General features: G+C 46.1%; 3 protein-coding genes across 11 annotated transcripts in view; 1 reads left to right on the forward strand and 2 right to left on the reverse strand.

Annotated features, from left to right (window-relative positions):
• Nucleotides 1-572: 572 nt before the first annotated feature.
• LIPH (lipase H) lies at nucleotides 573-14,185 on the reverse strand. Of its 5 annotated transcripts, none has more exons than XM_026075530.1 (10): nucleotides 14,027-14,185; nucleotides 9,149-9,516; nucleotides 7,704-7,812; nucleotides 7,492-7,593; nucleotides 6,161-6,250; nucleotides 4,854-5,021; nucleotides 3,795-3,890; nucleotides 3,173-3,284; nucleotides 1,840-2,013; nucleotides 573-749 (listed from the first exon to the last, which is right to left on the reverse strand). In XM_026075530.1, the coding sequence occupies exons 1-10, from the start codon at nucleotides 14,076-14,078 to the stop codon at nucleotides 659-661; spliced, it is 1,362 nt and encodes a 453-aa protein (XP_025931315.1). In that variant the 5' UTR covers nucleotides 14,079-14,185; the 3' UTR covers nucleotides 573-658. The 5 variants fall into 5 exon arrangements, with proteins under 5 accessions (XP_025931315.1, XP_025931314.1, XP_025931316.1 ...); XM_026075529.1 differs by having other exon boundaries at nucleotides 657-1,038; XM_026075531.1 differs by lacking the exon at nucleotides 7,492-7,593 and having other exon boundaries at nucleotides 657-1,038.
• Nucleotides 14,186-15,755: 1,570 nt separating this feature from the next.
• The window catches only part of CEP63 (centrosomal protein 63), a 30,847-nt gene continuing 26,062 nt past the window's right edge, over nucleotides 15,756-20,540 (forward strand). For all 4 annotated transcript variants that reach the window (XM_026075520.1, XM_026075524.1, XM_026075525.1 and 1 more), the window contains exon 1: nucleotides 15,756-15,844. The gene's annotated coding sequence lies outside the window, so the exon portion shown is untranslated. The remainder of the gene's footprint in view (nucleotides 15,845-20,540) is intronic.
• Nucleotides 17,127-20,534, reverse strand: ANAPC13 (anaphase promoting complex subunit 13). 2 transcript variants are annotated; one of them, XM_026075535.1, is made up of 3 exons: nucleotides 20,428-20,534; nucleotides 20,008-20,133; nucleotides 17,127-17,585 (listed from the first exon to the last, which is right to left on the reverse strand). In XM_026075535.1, the coding sequence occupies exons 2-3, from the start codon at nucleotides 20,104-20,106 to the stop codon at nucleotides 17,460-17,462; spliced, it is 225 nt and encodes a 74-aa protein (XP_025931320.1). In that variant the 5' UTR covers nucleotides 20,107-20,133; nucleotides 20,428-20,534; the 3' UTR covers nucleotides 17,127-17,459. The 2 variants fall into 2 exon arrangements, with proteins under 2 accessions (XP_025931320.1, XP_025931322.1); XM_026075537.1 differs by lacking the exon at nucleotides 20,428-20,534 and adding an exon at nucleotides 20,243-20,346.

A 20,540-nucleotide genomic window follows, 5' to 3' on the forward strand; every position in this document is an offset into this window, starting at 1 on the left:
GGCGCGGGCGCCATGCCAGGAGGCTGCGTAGCCGGCAGACTGTGTAGCCGTTGGGTGTTGCGAGCGCTTGTTTCGAGCACCGGAACCGGCGCGGAAAGAGCCGGTTGGCGGGAGGAGCGGTCGCCCGTCGCGGTGACTGACTTCACTGCGGCTCCCGGGGAGCGCTGCCCTTGGCGCCCGAGCAGGCCTGCGCCCGCGGCAGGCCGTGCCGTAGGCTTGCTGCTTCTAAAAAAGCCGTTAAACCAGTAGTTCCGCCTGACAATTACACGCTCGTTACACTGAGTCCACAGGGAACATAAAGCTGTATTTGCTATCGGTGCTTTACAACAATACAGTTTCCTATGGTTTCATAAGCAAGTAGTCGAAGCGGAGGCCCTCATCTTCCCAATTAAAGCCTCTCGGAACAAAGTGGCCTCCCAGCTCCACGGAGGAAGTATGCTTTAAAAATCTAAGCTGTCATAATTTTTGGCACTGCTACAGACTGATTTAGAAATCTCTGCRGTGACGGAAGAACCCCTGAAAGACTCGATGAATTGTACCGGTGTTTGATCTCCACGGAAGACACCAAGAAACTTTACGGTGAGTCCGCTGATTCTCCCGTTTGGCTGTGGTGCACAAAATGCCTGCCACTGCCACGGTGAAAGAACATGTTCAAGTCTTAGCTCGTGTTCTGGCTCTGACATGGGATGGGCTTGAAGGTTATTTTGGTGTTCTCCATCAGGACAAGGTCATACCTGCACAGCTGTGGTCTGCATAAAAAAATCAACCCAAGCCAAAAATGAAAAAATTGCCCTCTGTGTATCATTTTTCCATCCAAGTCTTCCAGCTTGCTGGAGGTTTATATAAAATAAGTAACATTTTCAGGACAAGTGGAAGGCTCCTAAGGTGAGGTGAAATTCCAGCGTGACAAAGGTCAGGGGTGCTTTGAGCGTATCTTCATTCTGTTCTACATGCAGGGGAAAGGGAGTGCCAGGCGGAGGGAGTTGCAGAAAAAGGGCGTTGCACATTAGACGTGCCTGTTCTTTCCTTATTCTGAACCTAAGATAAGGGTAGCAGACCTTCATGAACTGGARAGAAGCATATTCTGCAGCTCAGTCCTTTTTTGCTTCCCCCTTCTCAGTCTGAGAGATACAATCCTTGTTTTAACACTCATTTAAAGCATATATGGCCTGATGTCCAGACATAGGGTCACCCCAAGAGGTTCTGTACTCACTGGGCTCGGGCAGAGATCTCCTCTTTCAGAAGTGCCCCCAAATCAAGGAAACTTAAGGGTATAATGACATAGCAGGTGGAGGTTAACGAGGTGACTGAAGGCACTGAGGAAATCTCATGAGCAAATGATGTGGTAGGTACCTCATACATGTTGAGGGCAGTCAGTGCTTCAGGGCATAGTGGCCAGGAGCTCCCACATCTCTGGAATTTCAGGATTAAATTAATCTCCCTACTTGTCTGGATATAGAAATTGACTGGGATATACATGTATTGGGAGCAATCTGTGTTCACCTGAGAGTCGCATCTACTTTCAGTCCAGTTTTCAGGCTTGGGCGCCTTATCTGTAGCTACACAAAGGCTAGAACTTATTTTCTTGACCAAAGGTTAAAGGGTCAGACCACAAATTATTATTTTTTTCAATACAATAAGGCAACCTCTGTTTTCAGGGAGGTGTTCAACTATGGGATTTGTTCTGCACTAAAGGCAGAATTTACACAAGGTGCACAGGGATTATTAAGTGTGAAATAAATGTAATTCTTCTGGACTCAGCTAGGCCAGGACTCTAGGAGACTCATTTGCTTCTGTCTAGTTTGCAACAGTAGAAATGGTTTGTTATTCTCTGCTTACCTTTCTGGATTTGTAATTGACCGTAACCTCATTTGGAGAATCCTGAGTTTGAACTTTGGGCCAATGACAGACCCGGTGGAAAACGTCAAGGAAATTCTTTCTACTTTTTCAAGATCCTGGTCAAATCCAATTAGCAAAGGGATTTGGTTGTACTGCTGAAAGGCTGCAGTTTCTCTAAAGATAAAGCAGACAAGGTGTCACAGTCACCAAGATATTAGAAACAGTGCTGGGGAAGGAGGACTGGACTTATGATTAGTTTCTGATCTTGAGGAAGGGGATATGGGTTCAGGTCCCCACACGTGAACCTGCTCTGCCATTTTTGCACTCAGTCGTTCCTGGGGCGGTGCACAGAGGTCTGATGCCATTTACTCTGGTCCCAAACCAGAATCCTCACTGCAGTTCTGCTGGGTGCAAAAACAGCAGAGCTGCTCACAAGAACGCTGTTGCTATACAACACGTTCTTTATACGGCAGGTTGTTGTTTGGCTTCTCTAGCTGACCAGAGCTGCAAAATTCCCTTACAAATGTGCAGAGTGGAGATGTGATTGGAAGTGTATCCCAGTCACAGCATTCCAAACAGCTGGCCTGGCTTAGCAATTTTAGGAGGTCTGTGGAATTGGACCAGTTTTAACCCGTCAAGGGTAATTACGGCACGTGTGTGTAAGCGTGCTGAGCGGTGGGCTGCCGTGCGCTCAGCGGTGTGCGGTGGGCCTGTTGCGAAACCTCAGAGCGCTATGCAGATTACCCCGGTGCAAGCATGCGTGGCTGACAGCCGCGAGAATATGCAGCTGGAGCTGCCACTCCGCACTCGGAAAAACTAGTTGAGCAGCGCTTGTTTGGCCGAAGGGTGTTCAGTCTCTGTTTGCATTGCTGTTTGCGTGTCTGCATACAGACCAGCCATTAATTTGCCTCTCCAGTAGAATGAGTTGTTTCGGGTGTTACGTATTCAGGCCCAGGTTCGTCCCAGCTCTCTTGGGCACCTGGAGCTGGAACTCAGCCTACCTAATGGCGTGGAGCTGGCCCTGCTCCCAGGGAAGGGACGGAGGGAGGGGGAGAGGTGGTTTTCCTCCTGCTTTAATGCAAGCATAGGACAGCCATGCCACTGGCTGAGATTTTCTTAAGTGCTTAAGATGATTGAGAAGTGTCCGAACCAAGGGGTTGGGCTGGCAGCTGACGGGCAGTGGGGGAGTCTGTGGAAATCACACATGGCCAGGCAAGCCCTTACTATTGTGTATCAGCAAAGAAATTTGAGGGGGATATCCTTCCTCTTCCCTGATGCAGTTGTTCTAAGCGATTTGCTATCGTTTGTAGATCATCGACTCAGTAAGACTTACGGATTGCCTTTAGATTCTGCTTTCTTCCCCGTTTCATCGGCTAATATAACGCTGAAGGTGCCTCTTCTGCTACCTTTGTTCCATGTAATAATATCCAAGAAGTAGTGATAAACTGTGAGGGGACAGAGGGAGAGCGCGCAGTCGGACTCTGCCCGCCTGCTTCCGGGGCTGGCGGGCGTTCTTGCGGAGGCACACGGCGAGCACCGAGGGAGAGGGGTGCGGGGGGGAACGACGAGAGCCAAACGACTGAGCTACACCAGGTGTGAACCTGAATCGCAGTACCACGTGCGAGCCCAAAAGAGTGGCCTGTTGCTGTGAAACCCAATTTAAGCACTACCTTTTTACGCTTCGCTCATGTGTTCTCAACAAATTCCCTCGCTCTATAAGGAAGATGAGCCTGTTCTTGCACATCTCTGTTTAACTAGCGCTTTCACAGCAACAAACATGTTTGCAGTTATGGAATATAATGGCAGGCCTGCAGATGGACATAATTCTATCCAGCAGCCCCAGGCTGTATTTCTAAAATGCTGGGTATGATGCCAATAGCAGCTAACCATCTCTCCTCAGCTGTTGCTGAAGGAGGCAGTACACAAAGAAAAATCATTTCAGAAATCTTACTTACTACAGAACGGCTCTTTGTCCGCTGTATCAAAAAACATGCTTGTCACTGGATGACTCTGTTGCGTGAAATAGCTTTTCCACTTACTGGCGTAATAACCTATGGATGGCAGCATAAAAATGAAGCAGAAGGTTACTGCACAGGTATATAAGCAATTAAATAACTGAAAATGTAAAACAGCTATTTAGGAATACTATATTGCTTTTCAGCTGCAAAGTAGTACTGTGAAACATACTCCTATGCGCCGTAGGCTTATACAAGGGCTTAATTTTACTTGTGGTAACTAAAGCCAACTCTGTGTCTAAATATATCTGGTTACCGTTCATCACTTATTTTAAGATCCATCTTTTTTCACCTCTGATAGCCCTGGTCAGGAAGGCTTTCGTGGTCCAGAATGAAAATAATCCCCTGAGCTTTGAAAGCTAATTTCTGGAAGTGTCAGAGTTTTGGCAGCATCAAAATTTCAGACATGACAGTCTGAAGCTGTGGTGTCACGCCCAGGCTGGGACACCTCTGTGGGTGAGTCGCAAAAAAGCAAAATACCCTGTGTTTGCCCCCTCTCTGCCATCCCTTTTATAGTCAAAGAGGGGCGTGTGGTGCTGAAAATTTCTTAGAAAAGATTTTATTTTAGCAGGAACATGCCCTTATCCCTCAAAATCTGCAGCTAATGAACTTCAATTCATTGCTTCTGTGACTTCAGTCTAAAGATCCCAAGGCTTGTTTTGGCTTTTCCAGTTCTGGATCCTTTATATGTGGATTTCTGCTGTAGGTTATGATGTGCTGTGACCATACAAAGAGCAGGGGAACCTCTCAGGTCTCTTTTGCCTGCAGCAGAGGCTTGTACCTCTCAAAGTCAAGGAGAAATCATCCCCCAAAACACAGTGGAAATAATTTATATGCTTTTGCAAAGCACAATGTTTTGTTAGTCCTTTAGCAAAACATTTGTCACAGTCACATGGATGGATTAAAAGTTACAGTAACGGTGGGCAGCTACATCAGACACGTGTATTCACAATGTATTCACATTCCCTGGATTCACAGTTCTCTTTGCATCTTCCTTACCTAGGATGGGGCATGGCAAAGGCTGAAAAGTTTCGCAGCTGGTGCATTTGCCATTCCTGTAATTTCTGTACGAGTCACACGGGTATGCAGTAATATTGCAGCTCTTTTTCAGGGATGATATGAACAAGAAAACAGACCTCTGGTGGTCACATTTAAAATACTCCAATCCTTAATCATATATAGAGAAGAAATAATTCATTAGCAATCCTTGTGCTTCAGGAGAACAGTGTTAATTTACTAGCAAAAAAGGACACAGCAGCGGACAGTCACTGACCAGTCTGAACACAACAGATTAAAATGGGAAGCACTGGACTGTGGCAGAACAGTAAATGGGCACCAGCCTCTTCCTTTGAGTGCACTCAGCTCTACCAGTGTCTACTTTAGTATTCTACTAGTCTACTTTATTTTTTAAAAGCATACTTGTTCCTACTGTTGCTGCGGTTCCTGAGGACCAGCTATAGATCCTACTCCATCTCAGATGTTGTCTTCTTCTCTCTGAGCCCAGGTGTGACAGTTGGATATCACATATCTTTGGCACAAGACCTTGCCATTTTTGTTAAAAAACTCTTTAGAAAGACATAACCAATAAAATGAGTTGTTCCATGAGCAACAAAATAAGTGAAGCCTCGTTTCCTCTGCATTTGTGTTACAGGGTTGGTTTTCCTGTGCAGATTCCCTTGAGCCTGATAAGGGTTGAGTTCACATTATTGCCTTTCCTTCAGTAAGGTCTCTTCTTCACCCAGCTTTCACAGAAGCAGTTCTGCTGCCGAGCTGGGAAGGAGAAAGGCTTTCTTGCGGTCAGGACTAGGGCTCTGCCTACTGGGCTGCACTGTCCGTCGCTGCCAAGAAAGGCTCCTTGGGTCTAGTATACTAGTCTAATCTACACTGCGTGTGTCATGAGTCTGTTTTCTGAACAGGTGCTTGCTGTTGCTAATCGTTGGGGTTTTGTATGTGTTAACTATGTAATTAAAAAAAAAAAAAAAGCCCCGCCGTTTTTTTAAACGTAGTCACAAAATGAGGGTACAAATTCACCTGATGAGTTTTTGCATGCAAAATTCATCCCACTGAGTTTGTGACAGAGAGCAGAAGGACCACCCCRACTCATATCTCTGCCTAGTGCACATCAGCTCAGCTCCTCTTGTGTCAGTGTGCCCCATCGATGCTGGGAAGAGATTGCTTTCGTGGCTTCCCAGAAAATTGTTTTCATATATTTTCTAGCAGTGATGATGTTTCTCTGGCCTTCTCCTCCTTTTCCTGACTGGAAATATTTTGTCAGTATTTTTGCAATTCAGGGCTGAATTAATTACCAGAAAATATTGTTTGTGGACAGCCTGGCTGGTCAGTCCCGCCGTTGGGGTAGAAGTCTATGTGGCCTAGTGCTTCTCTGTAACCTAGTCCTGGCAAAAGAAAATATGGAGGGAAGGGAAGGGATTATTAAACCATAAAATACAGAAAAAAGAAACATAAGAAACTAACTGGAAAAAAATAACAGTTATTTAGCTCTGGGATGCCTGCCTGTGCAGGAGTTTTAATGTCATTCGTGTATTTATGCAGCAGGCCAAACAGTTGTGACCCAACTGTGTCATTTTAGCAACAGCATCAAATGCCCCATATAAGTCTGTGCATGTGACAGCACAGAATTAGCTTTTTTGTTATAGCTGCCTGCAGGAGGGGAAAAGGGCTGTGAAATAGTGGGCGTTTCAGTGCTGCTGAAGTCCAGGCTCTAGGAGGGTTTGGGAGAAGAAAGAAGGCAATGAGGTGGGAAAGCCAAGTGCTTCAGGGAGGATGCCTGCGGGAGCAGAGCTGAGGGATCGCGTCACACCACCAGCCTGGCTGGCGGATTTGAAGACATGCTCCGCACCAGTTGGGAAAGGCAAGAGGTAAGGGAAGTGCCAGACTCAGCCCAGAAGGTGGTTTAAGCCACAGCGGGTGGGAGGAAGGCAGGAAGCATCATGCTGAGCAACCTCCTTTGAGGCTTGCAGGGGACTTTACAGGGAGCAGGAGCGTTCTGGATTACTGACCCTCCGTGCAAGGCATTAAGCTGTGGGACTGGCTTTTGCGATGCCGCATGCTTGGCTGCGGCTGGACCCAGCAGTGCAGTTACTTTGGGATGGCTCTGGCAGGACTGTGTGGTGGGGTAGCAACAGGGTATTCCTGCACTGGTGGCCATCCTTGCACTTCTTGGGCTGTGGGACCTCCAGGGCCTCCCTCCCCAGGGCCATTCCCTTCACTTCTAGGGCAGCAAACCAAGCTGCGCTCAGTATGGTCCAGCACTGTCCAGGATGGTCCGTCCCTGGTGGCTGGGAGGGTTGGTACCTCCCCACTGGCGGTCGTGTCCACCAGACCCTGATGGCCACATTCAGCTGTTACTGCGAATAGCTGTAAAACAGCATGTTTTGAAATGCAAATACAGCAGCAGCGCCTGAGGGAGTCCTGACCACAGAGTGAACAGTACAGGCCCCCAGAGCCCTTCACAGCCCCACGGCGTCTTGCACCTGGAAGGAGACTGCGGTCCTCCTGGGCCAAAGGAGCAAGAACTCCCCCAGCCCAGCTGCCTCCCAGAGCCTCTGGGCTCTCCGATGCTCCCCATCAGTCTCTAGGTTTCCTTGTGACGATAAAGAAGCGAAATGTCACTCACCGTCGGTGTCCGAATGAATGACATCAACAAACTGGGCGTCTGTAGGGTCTAACCTCTCGCTAGGCAGCTTCCCTCTGTACAAAGGGCCTGCGGGGTCAAGGCCTGCAACGCAGAACCAGGCGCGTGGCCTAACGGCAGTACTGGGCGGCTCACGCCACTCGCTGCGCGCAGCTGTGCCCGAAGCGAAAGGACTGACTGGGGGGAGGGCTTACCGGTGATTCTTCCGAGTTTGCCTTCATACATCTGTCCCACAAAGCCGGAGATATGTGCTCCCAGGCTGACTCCTATCATGTGAAAGGAGTCAAGTGATGCTCCCGCAATCTGAGATTTAAAAATACCCATGGTCATAGATGTTGGGCACATTGAAGGCATAAAAATGTCAAGGAGAGGGAATGTAAATGCATCTCCCTACTTTTCCCATATTTTTCAGTGGTATGTGCTGCACTCCATATAAATATCCCCCCTTTCATCCCTTTGATCATCCCACAGTGCAACAACTACTCGTGTTGAGGCCCTTGAGAGAGCTGAGGAGAACGGTTTGGGCAATGGTTGTGTTTTCTTGGGGTAGTGACAACATGTGTGGACAGGAACAAGTAAATATTCATGGACCTCATGAATATAACTCCGGTTGCCAGCATGTGGTTTCCACAGGGCATTAGCAGACACAGAGAGTCTAATGATCCCAGAGCCTTAGTTATGCAGGTGGGTGACAGCAGCTACTCGAGTTAGGGGCCAGTTCTCTGCAGCAACAAGAAGTTTCCCTGTACTTAGGAGGTGGCTCTTTACCTTCCACAAGCATCAAAGGGAATTAATATATTTTTTGAGCAAGTTACCAGCATGGAGAAATAAATAGAACTGAAAAAAATAATAATGTTTAGTGAAAGCTCAAGCAAACATTATAGCCAAATGTATTAAATAAATGGAAGTCAAGCAAGCACAAATATGTTTAGATCCTTGTCTTGCATCCAAATATAAGCATGATCATGGGAAAAAAATGCTGTGAGTTCCAAGGTAATCACTTCTCGTACCAGGAGAGCCACTGCATAGATGTGGAAATTCAGCAGCCTTTTTTTTTCATGGAGCAGCTATAACTTAGTACACTAAGATGTGTACTCATAATCCCTCTTCTGCCCAGTTTAAGGATATCTAGTTAAAATAGTTCACTCCTACTGCAAACTAAACTGCAGTATAGTCTCAGAGACAACTCTTAGCAGTGGCTATAATGAACATGTAAAAACCCCCTAACAACCAGTATCTCTGCCTGTAAGTGCCCAATTTTGGAATCTAATGTCACAGTTGAGCGTGTCTGTGCAATGACAACTAGAGGAGCTGCAAATTGTAGCTGATCCGCGTAAGCTGATGTTTGGACATCCAGAACATGCAAATCAAGTGTCTGGGCATGTGAAAACAAATCCTTAGAGTTTCATATCCAGAAATGTAGAGACTTAGAGTATAAATTGAATATTGCAACAAAATAGCAACATACCAAGACCAAGGATAAAATTTGGCACTGCAGTATAGTTGCACTTATAAAAATGAATGTATCTCTTTTTAGAAGTGTCTTTTCCCAGATATCCTACTGTTTTTAAACACTTCCTTTATGGCCTTTATATATTGTGCTTTAACAACTAGGTAATATTATGAATCTCTAACTTACCAACATTTCATCAATAAGTTTCTTCAAAATCTCAGCAACTTTCTTGCAGTTTCTGGAAGCATTGCTATATATGAGAGTTGTTGCCCCACGGTTCCAGTCCACAAGGATGATGTTCGTGTCTTCTGCAGAAAGCAGGAGATGAACCAAGTCAGGAATCCACAGCGGGGGAGAGCCTGTGAGTCGGTATCCATGGATAATGAAGGTAGTTTTCTTGGTTATATCTAGATACTTGGAGGCTGTTGAATTGAGCTGTTCAGCACAGTTCGGGTTCTGCCTGGTGTAGAGCATTAGCTTCACTTTGAGGTCTGTCCCCGTTAAAGCGTTGCCCAGGCTGAGACTTGTGAAGGCAGGGCATGCCTCCTCAGGATCTGTAAAGAGCGCAGCATGGCAATCCTCAGGTTAGCACCAAGAAACGCCTTGGACTTTTCTACCTGCCAGCTCCACACAGGCTGAAGAACATGCACTGTGAGCTCCCTGAGCTGGGGCTGCTCCTTTCCTCTCCATCGCGTTCGTGACTAGAGTTACCATGAAAATTAGGGGGTTTTGCCATGTTGGGASAAGGCCCTTCATTGCAAACTAGCACCTTCTGTCAAAGGACATATCTCCCTGCTCTTTTAGCTGCCTTTTGCCTTTATCCCACATAACCCCTTTGAACAGTGCTTTTCTGGGCCAGACTGCAAGTGTACCTTATGGGAAGAGCATTCCCTGAAACAGCACACTCCTGCTTCCACCAGCAGCTGGGAGAGAGCATGGGCTCTCTCCCAAAATCTCCTTAGTGTATGTACTGCCTCCGTTGGCTGGGAGATGAGCCCAGCAGGTCTGCAGCTGAACCTGGTCCCATGAATCCCCAGGGGGATTGTGCGGCTGCTTATTTGACTCAGCTCTCCATTCACATAACAGCATTTCTTACAGAAGGTTCACGTGGAAGGGACTAGGCTCTGGCACTCGGGCTTTATTCTCAGTTTTCCATAACTGACTCCCAACACGTGTGCCCTGCCAGAGTGCCTTGGTACTCACCTGCATGTTGTTAATACATAACATACATCCCTCCCGGAAAGGGCTGTCTTGAGACTTAACAGCCATATTGACGTCATGGTGTCTCAAGTTGGGAAGCTGAACTCCGTCCAGAGGAAACATTTCAAGATCTTTTTTGAGGAGGGGCATTAGTGGCTAGCGTGGTTGCTATATTGGTTTGAGAGCACACCCAGATGCTCTGGACAAGTTGTAGGGCGAAGAGCCGCCGCTGTGTTTTGTTTATAAGGAACTCCAGCCTGGAGCTGACGTGCTGCATGGCATCCTGCTGTTGTGAGGGACAGCTCAATGCTTCATTTGCGCTCGCAAATGCAGCCTGCCATTTCAAACTGTGAAATGGGACACCCTTTAACCGCATGGGAAACATTACTGATGTTGCTTTATACAGAGCTGGGGAGCTCCTGAATGTTTTGTAGCTGCTGCTTTACGCGGTGGTCTCTGCCGTGTGAAAGCCTTTGTTCATCGCTTTTCAGCAGGCCACCAGCCGAGCCTTCAGAGTCCAATACAGCCTCCAACCGGGCAATGGCAGTGAATCAAATGAGTGCGTCTCCTGACAGACACTGCTTATGAAGGCCCTTCCAGGTTTTGTAGCCTCTCCCTGCCTCACAGTCCTTCTCCTCACCCCCCCTTGTTTTACTGAAGGACCTTGTGGGAGGCAGTTGCACTCTCACACATACACCCTGGGCAGCAAATATTGTTCAGGCGGGCTTGCTAGACAGATCTCCCAGACCTTTGATGCTTAAAAGGCAGCGCGGTAGGTGGAAGAGGTTTAGAAAACCTGCAAGTGTAAGCTAAGTGTGCTCTAGCAGATCTCCTGTACCCTGCGCATTTTAATTTTTAAATGATTAATCTGTCACAATTTTACAAGGAACTTCTCCTCTTCTCCTCCTCCTCCTCCTATGGAAATGAGGAGCACGGAAGTGATATAAATGCTATGTACCCAGCACATRAAATAAATCTGTTCAGCTGCCACAGTTCTCCTAATTACTTTGTAAAAGCCCCAGGAACTCCTGAATAAATGTGAATAGGCAAAGAGGATGTTGCAGTTAAGTCCTACTGGATATTTTAAATTGCTATCATAAATTCAGAAACAATTTTATATCTGAAATCCATGGAATCCTTCCTGTGTAAGCCTGTGGTAAAATATGAAAGTGAGACAGGAGCAGTGGAAACTGAACTCTCAGCCAGGCCCTGCGAATACTTGTTGAAATCAGTGGCCTTTGGAATCAGCGTGTTCTGCCTCTGCAATACTTTGAGCAGGGCTCCCAGGGTCAGCGTGACTCCGAGCCCTGCTTGCAGGAGTAATGGTGACCGAGGCGCCTGTCTCCTAATCTGCCAGTCTTAGAGTGCCGAGATACTCCAGAGGAACGCAGTAAGAGTTCTCCTGTTAGACTGCTCGTTTGCAGATCTTGAAGTAACTGGTAGAAACAAGGGATCATTTTTTGCTGACATACATCAGCATACAGAGTGATACTCAGTGACGGTCCTCTAGGTACTACTGCCGTATAAAAAAAATACAATTCTATTTATTTTTGATTAATAACTAGATATTGCCTTAGTTATTGTATAGTGTTATTGTAGAGTACTGTTAATCATCTTTACTGCCACTGAAGCTGTAAAAATGCAGGCAGAAATGCCAGGCAAGAATTATTTCTGTGTGGTACAAGACTGCACTCATTGCTTAATTTGTTCCTATAGCTCGTGCACTGTGCTGAGACTTGCCCAGGGGAACAGTTAGTCACCCGAGCAGCCCAAACCTTCTGGTAAAGGAGAGCTTTTAAGGAGCTGATTGGCATTTGCTCATACCTAACACAGGAAGTGTTTAAAAAGCCATGTGATATCTGCATCAAGTCTATTAAATTTGTTCTATTTTGATTAACAAAATCAGAGCAGTGCTAATTGCGGGGGACCTGCCAGCTTCTCTTCTGGCAGGCTGGTGCATATCCCAGACTCCTCCACCATGTGTTAGGAAAGCTGGCACATGAGGACAGCCAGTTATGCTGGCTTTGCTCCTCATTCTGACAGGAACAGTGAATCCTACCCAAATGGCTGGAAGTGTCTTTCAAACTTCAACATGAGTTCGCTGATGAGGCAAGACACTTCCTGTGATTAACTCTGCAAGCAAACAAGTGAGCGAGGTGGAGACTCACACCCTCACACTGTGCTCACCTTCATCCAGCAGACCGTTTCGCTCCAGCGAAGGGGAACAAATGCTAGCAATTAACTCAGTGTCCCCTTAACTTACTTCCAGCCCTGCCTTGGCCATTAGCTTGCTGGACAGCCTCAGGCAATTTCTCTTTCTACCTCTGCTCAGTTTTCTTATATATAAAATAGGATGGCAAACCCTTATTTCCTGTGCAAGGTGCTCCGATATCTCAGCCTCCTGCAGCAGGTGGCATGCAAATCTGTTAACTGAAATTCCTGTGTGGGAGCTGGCCATCTTCATCTCATGCTTGAGGTCAGCCTCAGATGCCCTACTGCAGCAGGAGGGACATCTTCAGACTAGTCTGGTTTTTTGGACACAGTGCAAAGATGGGAGTGTTTTAGGAGGATGGCTCCAGGCAGACCCCGTGGTACTTAGTACAGTCAGCGCTACTTAAGGCCTATATTCCCTCTGTCTCTCTCATTCCATTCTTGGAGACAGTGTTCAGAGACTTCTTCTTCTTTTCTCCTGGATGTCCACCCTATGGACAAGCAAGGTCTACCATAGTGATGGTTTTGGGATGTGATCTTGAGGCCTTCTGGCATGAATATGTATCATCTGAACTTTTTAATCCCATCAGTATATCCATTTGCAAAATGAGTTCCAAAAGATTTTTACTTCAGTGGGTCAGATTTGTAGTTACCCTAGCTCTGATCCTTGGAAGGCTGTACTGCTGCTGCCCACTGCAGGGGCTGTTCACCCAGTCTGCACCCTGCACCGGTCTCAAACAAATGTGTTGCTGCTTCTGTGTCTGTCCACAGTTTCCCTGACTTTCAAAACACCATCACCTTGCTTGGGGTTTACAGTTTGTTTCAAAAGACTAGTCTTAGTAATGAAGTCTTCAGCTTTAAGCACACTTCAAAACTGAGCAGCATTATCAAAGATTTCATCACTTCTCCTTCCACCTCTTATATGGTCTTCATTATCTGACTGGGTTTCCTTGGTGCCTTTTCACACAATTTTCTTTTACCATTTACTATTTCCACAGCTCCTACTGCATATCCATCAAACTAAGCAGAAATGAAACCCCACGATTACTCCGGGGAACCTGATGAAACGCGGGTCAGTATTTATAACAATACTGTTTGTCTGTTTGTTTTTAAATCCCGTGTATTTTCCCTACAAAGCAGGGAGCTGTAACATGACTAACCAAACAACTTGCTCCCATGTATATGCTAACAGAAGGCAGTACATTTGTGTATTATTATACAGAATTATTCTTGATGGGGCTATGAAGATACCAAATGAAGTTTTGTGTTTATAAATGCCAATTTATCCTTTGCAAAATTCACTATGAAGTCCTTCATGTCTGTCACAGAAGACACTGCTGAAAAGAAATCATTCTTTGAATATTTCAAACCACATTTTCAGCGTCAATGTATAGTACTTACATAAGAGAAATGCTTGCAAAGTGAGGAAAAGATAGTAAAAATGACTTCTAGTTTTACAATTGAAACTCTTAGAGCTGGTTGCATGCATGTAACCAGTATAGTTTGCTTTGCCAAAATAAATAATAATAGTGAAAAACCCTGCACAGTAACTTTATGATGAGTGCAGAGGGTAGATACGTTCACGTTTCTGCAAAGCACAGAAAACCTGTTTTATTTGACAAAAACATTCAAAACAAATGGTTGATTTCCTACCTGTTTTCACCCCACACGAAAGGTAGATGAACATGACACACAGCCTCAGCATATGGACTTCCACATGGAACTTCTACAGGCAAAAGTTTTAGGGATCCCACAGTTTCTTTGGCATGTGGTAGCTGTCTCTGACAACAATTTGCTTTTTTTCTGCCAGTAACAGTAGGTGTGGTGAAAGGAGGAAGTTACCAGCCAAGAAATGGAGGCCAGTCTTTAGTTATACAACCAAAGCTGCTTCTTAAGAAAGGTGAGGCACCTTCTATTCTAACAGGATTCCTTATTTTAAATATAGTTTGCCCTGGGGAATGACTAATCAAAGACACAAATGGTTTGGTAACATACTGTAAGCAGCAGTTTGACTAGATGTGTTGAAATTAATGAAATTATTGCATGGCTGTCTTTTGTGAAGAATGCCAAAGGCAGCAAAGAACGTAGGTGTTGCTGCCGGTCTGATATGCATCTGGGCAGGGCCAGCATTTGGTTTCGCAGGGCCCTAAATTGGTAGCAATCATGATGATCCCCACACTCTCGTGTCCCCTTGGCTCTCCTGCACTCTGGCTGTCTCCTGAGGGCTGTGGCCCAACATCCCTTCCGATCTACAAGTTCCTGTGATCTCAAGCAGAAGGCGGATGTGCAGCGCTATGTCATGACAGAGTGAAAGTACGAGCGTCAATTCAGTCTGTGTCTCTGTTGGACTGCCAAGCAACTGCCATCTTGGATGACATTCATACAGCTGGCATCCCTGCCGCGTTTTCTTGCAGCCCTGCTGGAACCTCATGAATCCAATCCAAGTAAGAAATGCTGTTTTCCCTGCTGGATGGGAGGTGGATGCAAAGGCAACTGTCAAAGGCAGAAAAGGACGTCTGAATTGGAGCTGGAAGATCTAATGACAAAATTGGTAAAATAAGACTGGTGTGGAGTTTGTAAAGGGGTGAAAGAGAGGAGGGAAAGAGAGATAGCTGCTGGATAGAAGCTGCTCCACATGTTTTATAGCTGGTTGTGGTGGCTTTGCCTAATGTTTTCATTGCAAATTCTTCTAACCTATGCCAGGGAAGAGGAATATGGGGAGGATCAGAAACATCTCATTGAGCACAGGCTCCCATTTCCCCTGGTGATGCTCGACTGAGGAGCTGAACTATTACGGTTTGCAGCTGCATAGTTCTGTTTCTTTGGTCTACGCTGTACACATTAAGCTTCCTGATTTTGCTGATTCTTGGATTAATCCCTATCTCTGCCTGCTGGCTGACTGCAGCTCCTTCTTGTTCAGGCAAGCGCATGCTGTTTGTCTGATGCTGACATTGCCTGCGCCACAGACAGGGGGGCACACCCAGCAACGGCCTTGCTTTTTCCACAAAGCACCCTGAACTCTCCGTCCTTGTGCAGCTCAGCAATCAGAGTCTCGCAGGACACGTGCTGAGCTATGATTCCATTTGGTACTCACACAGGCTAGAGTTGTTTTTTGATATATTGAAGAGGATAAACACTGAGAAAGGACACCAGAAAAACTTCTGTAGAGTCTGGAAGCTGTGAGCTCAAGGAAAATACTTTTTTCTGATGCACTGGCAAAGCAAAACCATTTGAAACATTGTTTTTCTTCCAGATCCTTTCTCAACTTCTCTACTAGTGATCCTAGACTCTGTCAAAATATTTTCTCCTTAGCAAGTTCTGCCAATGGTGTGAAGGAATCGGTCCAACAACAGTGAAACACGCAAGATGAACAGAAGGATTTTACCTATTGCAAAAGACGTTTGAGAATCAGAGATAAAATGGGACAAAGAAATCAAGAGGCCCTTGCCTTTCTTCTCAGCATAAAAAGAGGTAACATCTTATTGCCTGAAGCTAGGCCCCACTTGCTTCTTTCCCCCCTCACTCCCAACAGATTTCTGTTTCCTGGCCTGTGCAAAGGCTGCACATCTTTTCTAGACAGTAAGATGCAAGGCAAACCCCTGCTTGTGGTAGATAAGGCAGCTGTAATTCTCCCTGCAGAGAAGCACAGGACTAGGACTAGATCTGTGAGAGACAACTGAGGTAAGGCGAGGAAAAGGTGCACCTGGAACAGGAGATAAAAGGGCAAGAACCAGGAGTAGAAAGGGCTGTAACTATCTGACCAAAAAGGGAGAGAGAAATCAGAATCCCCAAATCTTTGGTCCCATGGACAACAGCAGCTTAATAATGAAGCTGCATTCACAAGGTTGTCCCTCAAGTCCTGCTCATCCTGTGCACTGAGCGAAGCATGGATCTTGTGAGAGACCCGCCATGCCGTCCTAGAGCAGAAACCTGCATCACAGGGCTTGCAAGGCTGCACTGAGGTGGCAAGGGGCTCTGCGATTCTGGCCTTCCCTAAGGCTAAACGGGTCTGTAACATTCTTGTACCGCTCTGCTACGCGCAGCTCTTAGAAACAGCAGCCCTGTGAAAGGCACCTCTGGCTGCGTTACCTGTGTTCCTCTTGCGGCTACTATTCATGCAAATTAATACAATAGGTATCTTGGGCCAAAGCCAGCCCAGATGTAAGAAGCTGCAAATCTCAACAGCTTCCTTGGATATTTCCACTTCTTGTCTCATTCCCTGCATTTTAATAACAGAGTTGGTCCTCTCCCGAAGATGCTGTCTCCAGGGAGAGGTGACAGTTTCATGGTTTCCCAGGTGAGACAGCTCATCCAAGTGTCACTACCCTGAACTAGGACAAAGACAATGACTTTAAATAACTACCATTTTAGCATAAATTAGACTGTCTGTTTACAGTATGTGCATTGGCAAACATGCTGAGGATGTCATCGCTGTAAATGCTGTCCACCACCACTGTCATATCCCGAGGTGAGTTCAAACAGAGCTCGCCTGTGTTTACAGATAACTCCCATCTCTTTCATCCTATTGACCAGTCTTTCACTCCTGCCCCGTACAATGTCCCTCGGTCACACACTAGTTAAAGATGGTAACAACTGGTTTATGGTTATTTGGATTTTGTACAGCAAACTCTAAAACTGGCCCCAAAATACACAGTGGCCCCAAAATACATAGGAACACTTCTTGGGACAAAGGCCTTCACAGCCACAGATGCTCCCAGCGTGAGCTTTGTGATGAATGAATGACTTCAAACAGTAAAAGTTACTTCTTTGATCATATGTGGAAAACAATTAAGATCAGAATTGGCACCAACTTAAATTAACAGAAGATATGAAATAATTTTGTATAAGTAAAGAGAAGCATTCTGATACCAGCTCTGAGGTTTCAGATAGCCATAGTTATTTCACACTGATTATAGACGCACTTTAAACTGTGTTCCATCACTGTGAGCAGAACAGTTGTTTGAATACAAAGCTTTTTCAGAAGCTTTGTTTCCTCCTTAGAGGAACTTATGACAGCAATGGTTAGCTGAAAAACAATTTTTGTATTGCCTTCATGCATTCACTGCATGAAATCTCACTTGATTGGCTAGTTTCCTGTGGGGGGAACATTTTCATGCAGATACTGGAGAGCCAGATCCGTCCACTTCATTTCTTGCTCTTTCACAGACTCCGTTGTGCCACCATTGTCTTGTTCTGGTTCAGGAAGCTCATTCTAAAAACAAAAAAAAGGTACAATGCATTTCACACATCGTAAGCTTCCTAAAAAAACAGGTTACTAACACTTCACACTGATAAATACATAAATCCACACACGAGCCTGGAGGGCGCATCTGAACAACACACATCATCCGTACTGATCCAATTAAAAACATTACTAAGCCCTGTTCTGAAGACAACTCTTTTCATATGCATATGGTGCTTAACCTGAAAAGCAGACTGGCTAGCAGGGCCCTGGGGCCCTGCTAGCACTCAGACTGTGCACTTGCAGTGAAGAACAAGAACATACAGTAAATGCAAAATAAGTAAATAATAGCACAGTGCAAATATTCCATTGTTTGTTTGCAATGTATTTCTTTTGCTGTTCAGTCCCAAGAATATAGATATTGCATTTAGTGCAGCTGTTATTAAGACAGCTGGTGGGGTAACATATTATTGTCCTGTTGCAGGTGAGACATCCTTCCTCTGTGTGCTGAAGTCAGGTGTGTCTGTGCTGTATCAACAGGGGAAGTCAGGAACCCTTCCCAGGCGTAACACAGAACTGCTCAGGAGACAGTAAGGAGGAAGTATGGTTTAATGGAGATTTAATCTTCCTTCTTTATATTTTTTGTTCTCTGTGTGGCTGTACTGGTGCAGTCACACAGGGGGCGTGTTATTCTGCAAGATATCATCTGGGCAAGAATTTTGAGTTCTAGATTTCTGGAAATCCCAGCATGAGCTAAATAAAATTCCTCAATTTTGAAAATGGCATACGATTCAAGCCCTTTTCAGTTCATGGGATCTCTCCAGAGAGCACTAGATCAGATACTCAGGACAGCTCAAATATGACTTTACAACCATTCTTTTGGCTCTTTCACAACGTTGCTGAGTTAAGTCTCTTGTGAATTTGTGCTCGTTTCTCTATGTGACCAGAGCCAATCCCATCCCTGGGAATCTTTATATCCATAGCCAGGCCTTTCTTTCTGTCGGTAATTGATCAGGGTTCCATCTATATGTGACTGTAAGTAGCCCAAGGGATGGCTGTAAGGAAGGAAAGCCTTCAAGTCAAGGAAATTTGGGTTCTTGTGTCTGAGAATCATAGTTCTGCAAGATCAAGGCCAAATCATGGCAGGAAAACTTGTGTGCTTTATATGCGGAGGTTGAAGGTGTGCAGCTACTCCTTGCCCTCTCTGAGACAGTGCTGCGTACCTCACTCTGACTGGATCGCAGCAGGGGCCCAGGGGACCAAAGTGATGGATGCAGCATGGTCAGACAGCACACGAGCAGGTGCCCCAGCTGCATTTCTACCTGGGGTCCGAGCATCTGACAAACCAGGGAGGGCAATGGATGGTCAGAGCGATTCATCTCCCTAGTAACCTTCTCACACAACTACGCAGACTGAAGCACGTAGGCAGCTTAGCTTGTGTCTACAAGACCACAGGGAGAAAAGGACGTGGTGGGAAACCAACTCTTGTGTGGTCTCATCACTGCTCTGAGAAGGGGCTTGGCAAAACCTGAGCTGCATCTTCTCCAAGAATGTTGGGATATCATGATTTAAGGGCTAAACCTTGAACAATATTCGCTTGGTGAGCTGAAGTTACTCCAAGTCTGAAAGTGTCTCTTTGCTAAAAGAAACTCGTAGCCAAAGCAGCCCAGGGAGAGCTTTTATGTGTTAATTTAGGACTATGAAATCCCCACAATTTTAGTGTGACTGCTATGTCAGTGCTAGCCAGGATAAAGCTTATGTACCAGAGTGAACGAGGAGAGGAAAAATCCTCAAATGCCTCTCAATTCACTGCTAGCCCCCGAATGGCTAAGGAAGGGGATCAGTGAGGGAGATCTGAGGCTCTGACTTGGAAATCTGTGGGACCAGAGGCAGCTCTTCCCCAGCTGCAGCTCTCTGGCTCAGTAGCTGTACAAGGAGCAGTTTACTGGACGGAAGGATAGCTGCCATACACTGGATGAGGCAGACGCTGCTGTGTTCACTACTATCCTTGAACAGTCCAATTGGGAAGATATTTAATAAATTTTCAGCTTCTTTCAATGGAATTTCAGAAGATGGAAATAAACTATAATCAAGACTATTCAACTGTCAGCATAAGGTTGATCCTCCCTGTTCCACAAACCAACTGGGCAATGACTTCAGAAACAGTTAACATGAAGGGAACCCTGACGCCAAACCCACAATTATGTGATGGGAAAGGCAGTCCAGTTCTAAAGAGATACGGCATCTGGCCAGGGGCAGAGGGAGAGAAACATCCGTGCCCTCATCGGCACACAGGAATCACTAGGATATGGGAGAGAAAAGAGTTAGTCATATCCATCCCGGGAAGCTCTGGTACAAATTAGCTGTACCATGAGCAATACTACCTGCCGTTTCTTGGAAGGGGTTGTGAGAAACAACCTTAACTCAGGTTGATAAGTAGCAATTTACCTACCAACGGGATGGCCACATCCTCATAGGGCAATTTATCTTCCCTCCATGCATCGTCGATCAAGTCCAAGATCCTGCCGTCCCTTTGCACTTCGCTGTCCATCTTCGTGGAGGGCAAGTACAGCTAAACCTGTGACGCAAAGCAGATACTGTTGCAACATCCGCGTTCCCAAGCAGCCGGAGCTTAGGCTGCAGGCTTGCCCTAGTTACGATCCAATTATTATTAAGCTTAAACTCACATGGAAAACCTTGATTTTCCTAAAGCACTCAAAAGGGCTCAGAGCCACAGCAGAACTACTTCATCTGAAAATAACGGTGGCAAATTGCCTTGCAGGTCGGTAAGCATCAGAGGTGAAGCAACCCATAAAAGCGGCCTGTTATTACGGCTTGCAGTGGCTCTCGTGCGGAGCGTGCGGTTACTGACCTTTGGAAGTCTCCCTGGGGCGGGCTTGAGAGCTCCGGTTCCCCCGCGCCCTCTAAGCCGGCGCGGAGCCATTGCTTACTGCTCGCTGCCCCTCTGCCCGGGGGCCCGGGAAG

This window comes from Apteryx rowi, unplaced genomic scaffold (assembly GCF_003343035.1).
Source record: "Apteryx rowi isolate R43461 unplaced genomic scaffold, aptRow1 scaffold_406, whole genome shotgun sequence".
Classification (NCBI taxonomy): domain Eukaryota; kingdom Metazoa; phylum Chordata; class Aves; order Apterygiformes; family Apterygidae; genus Apteryx; species Apteryx rowi.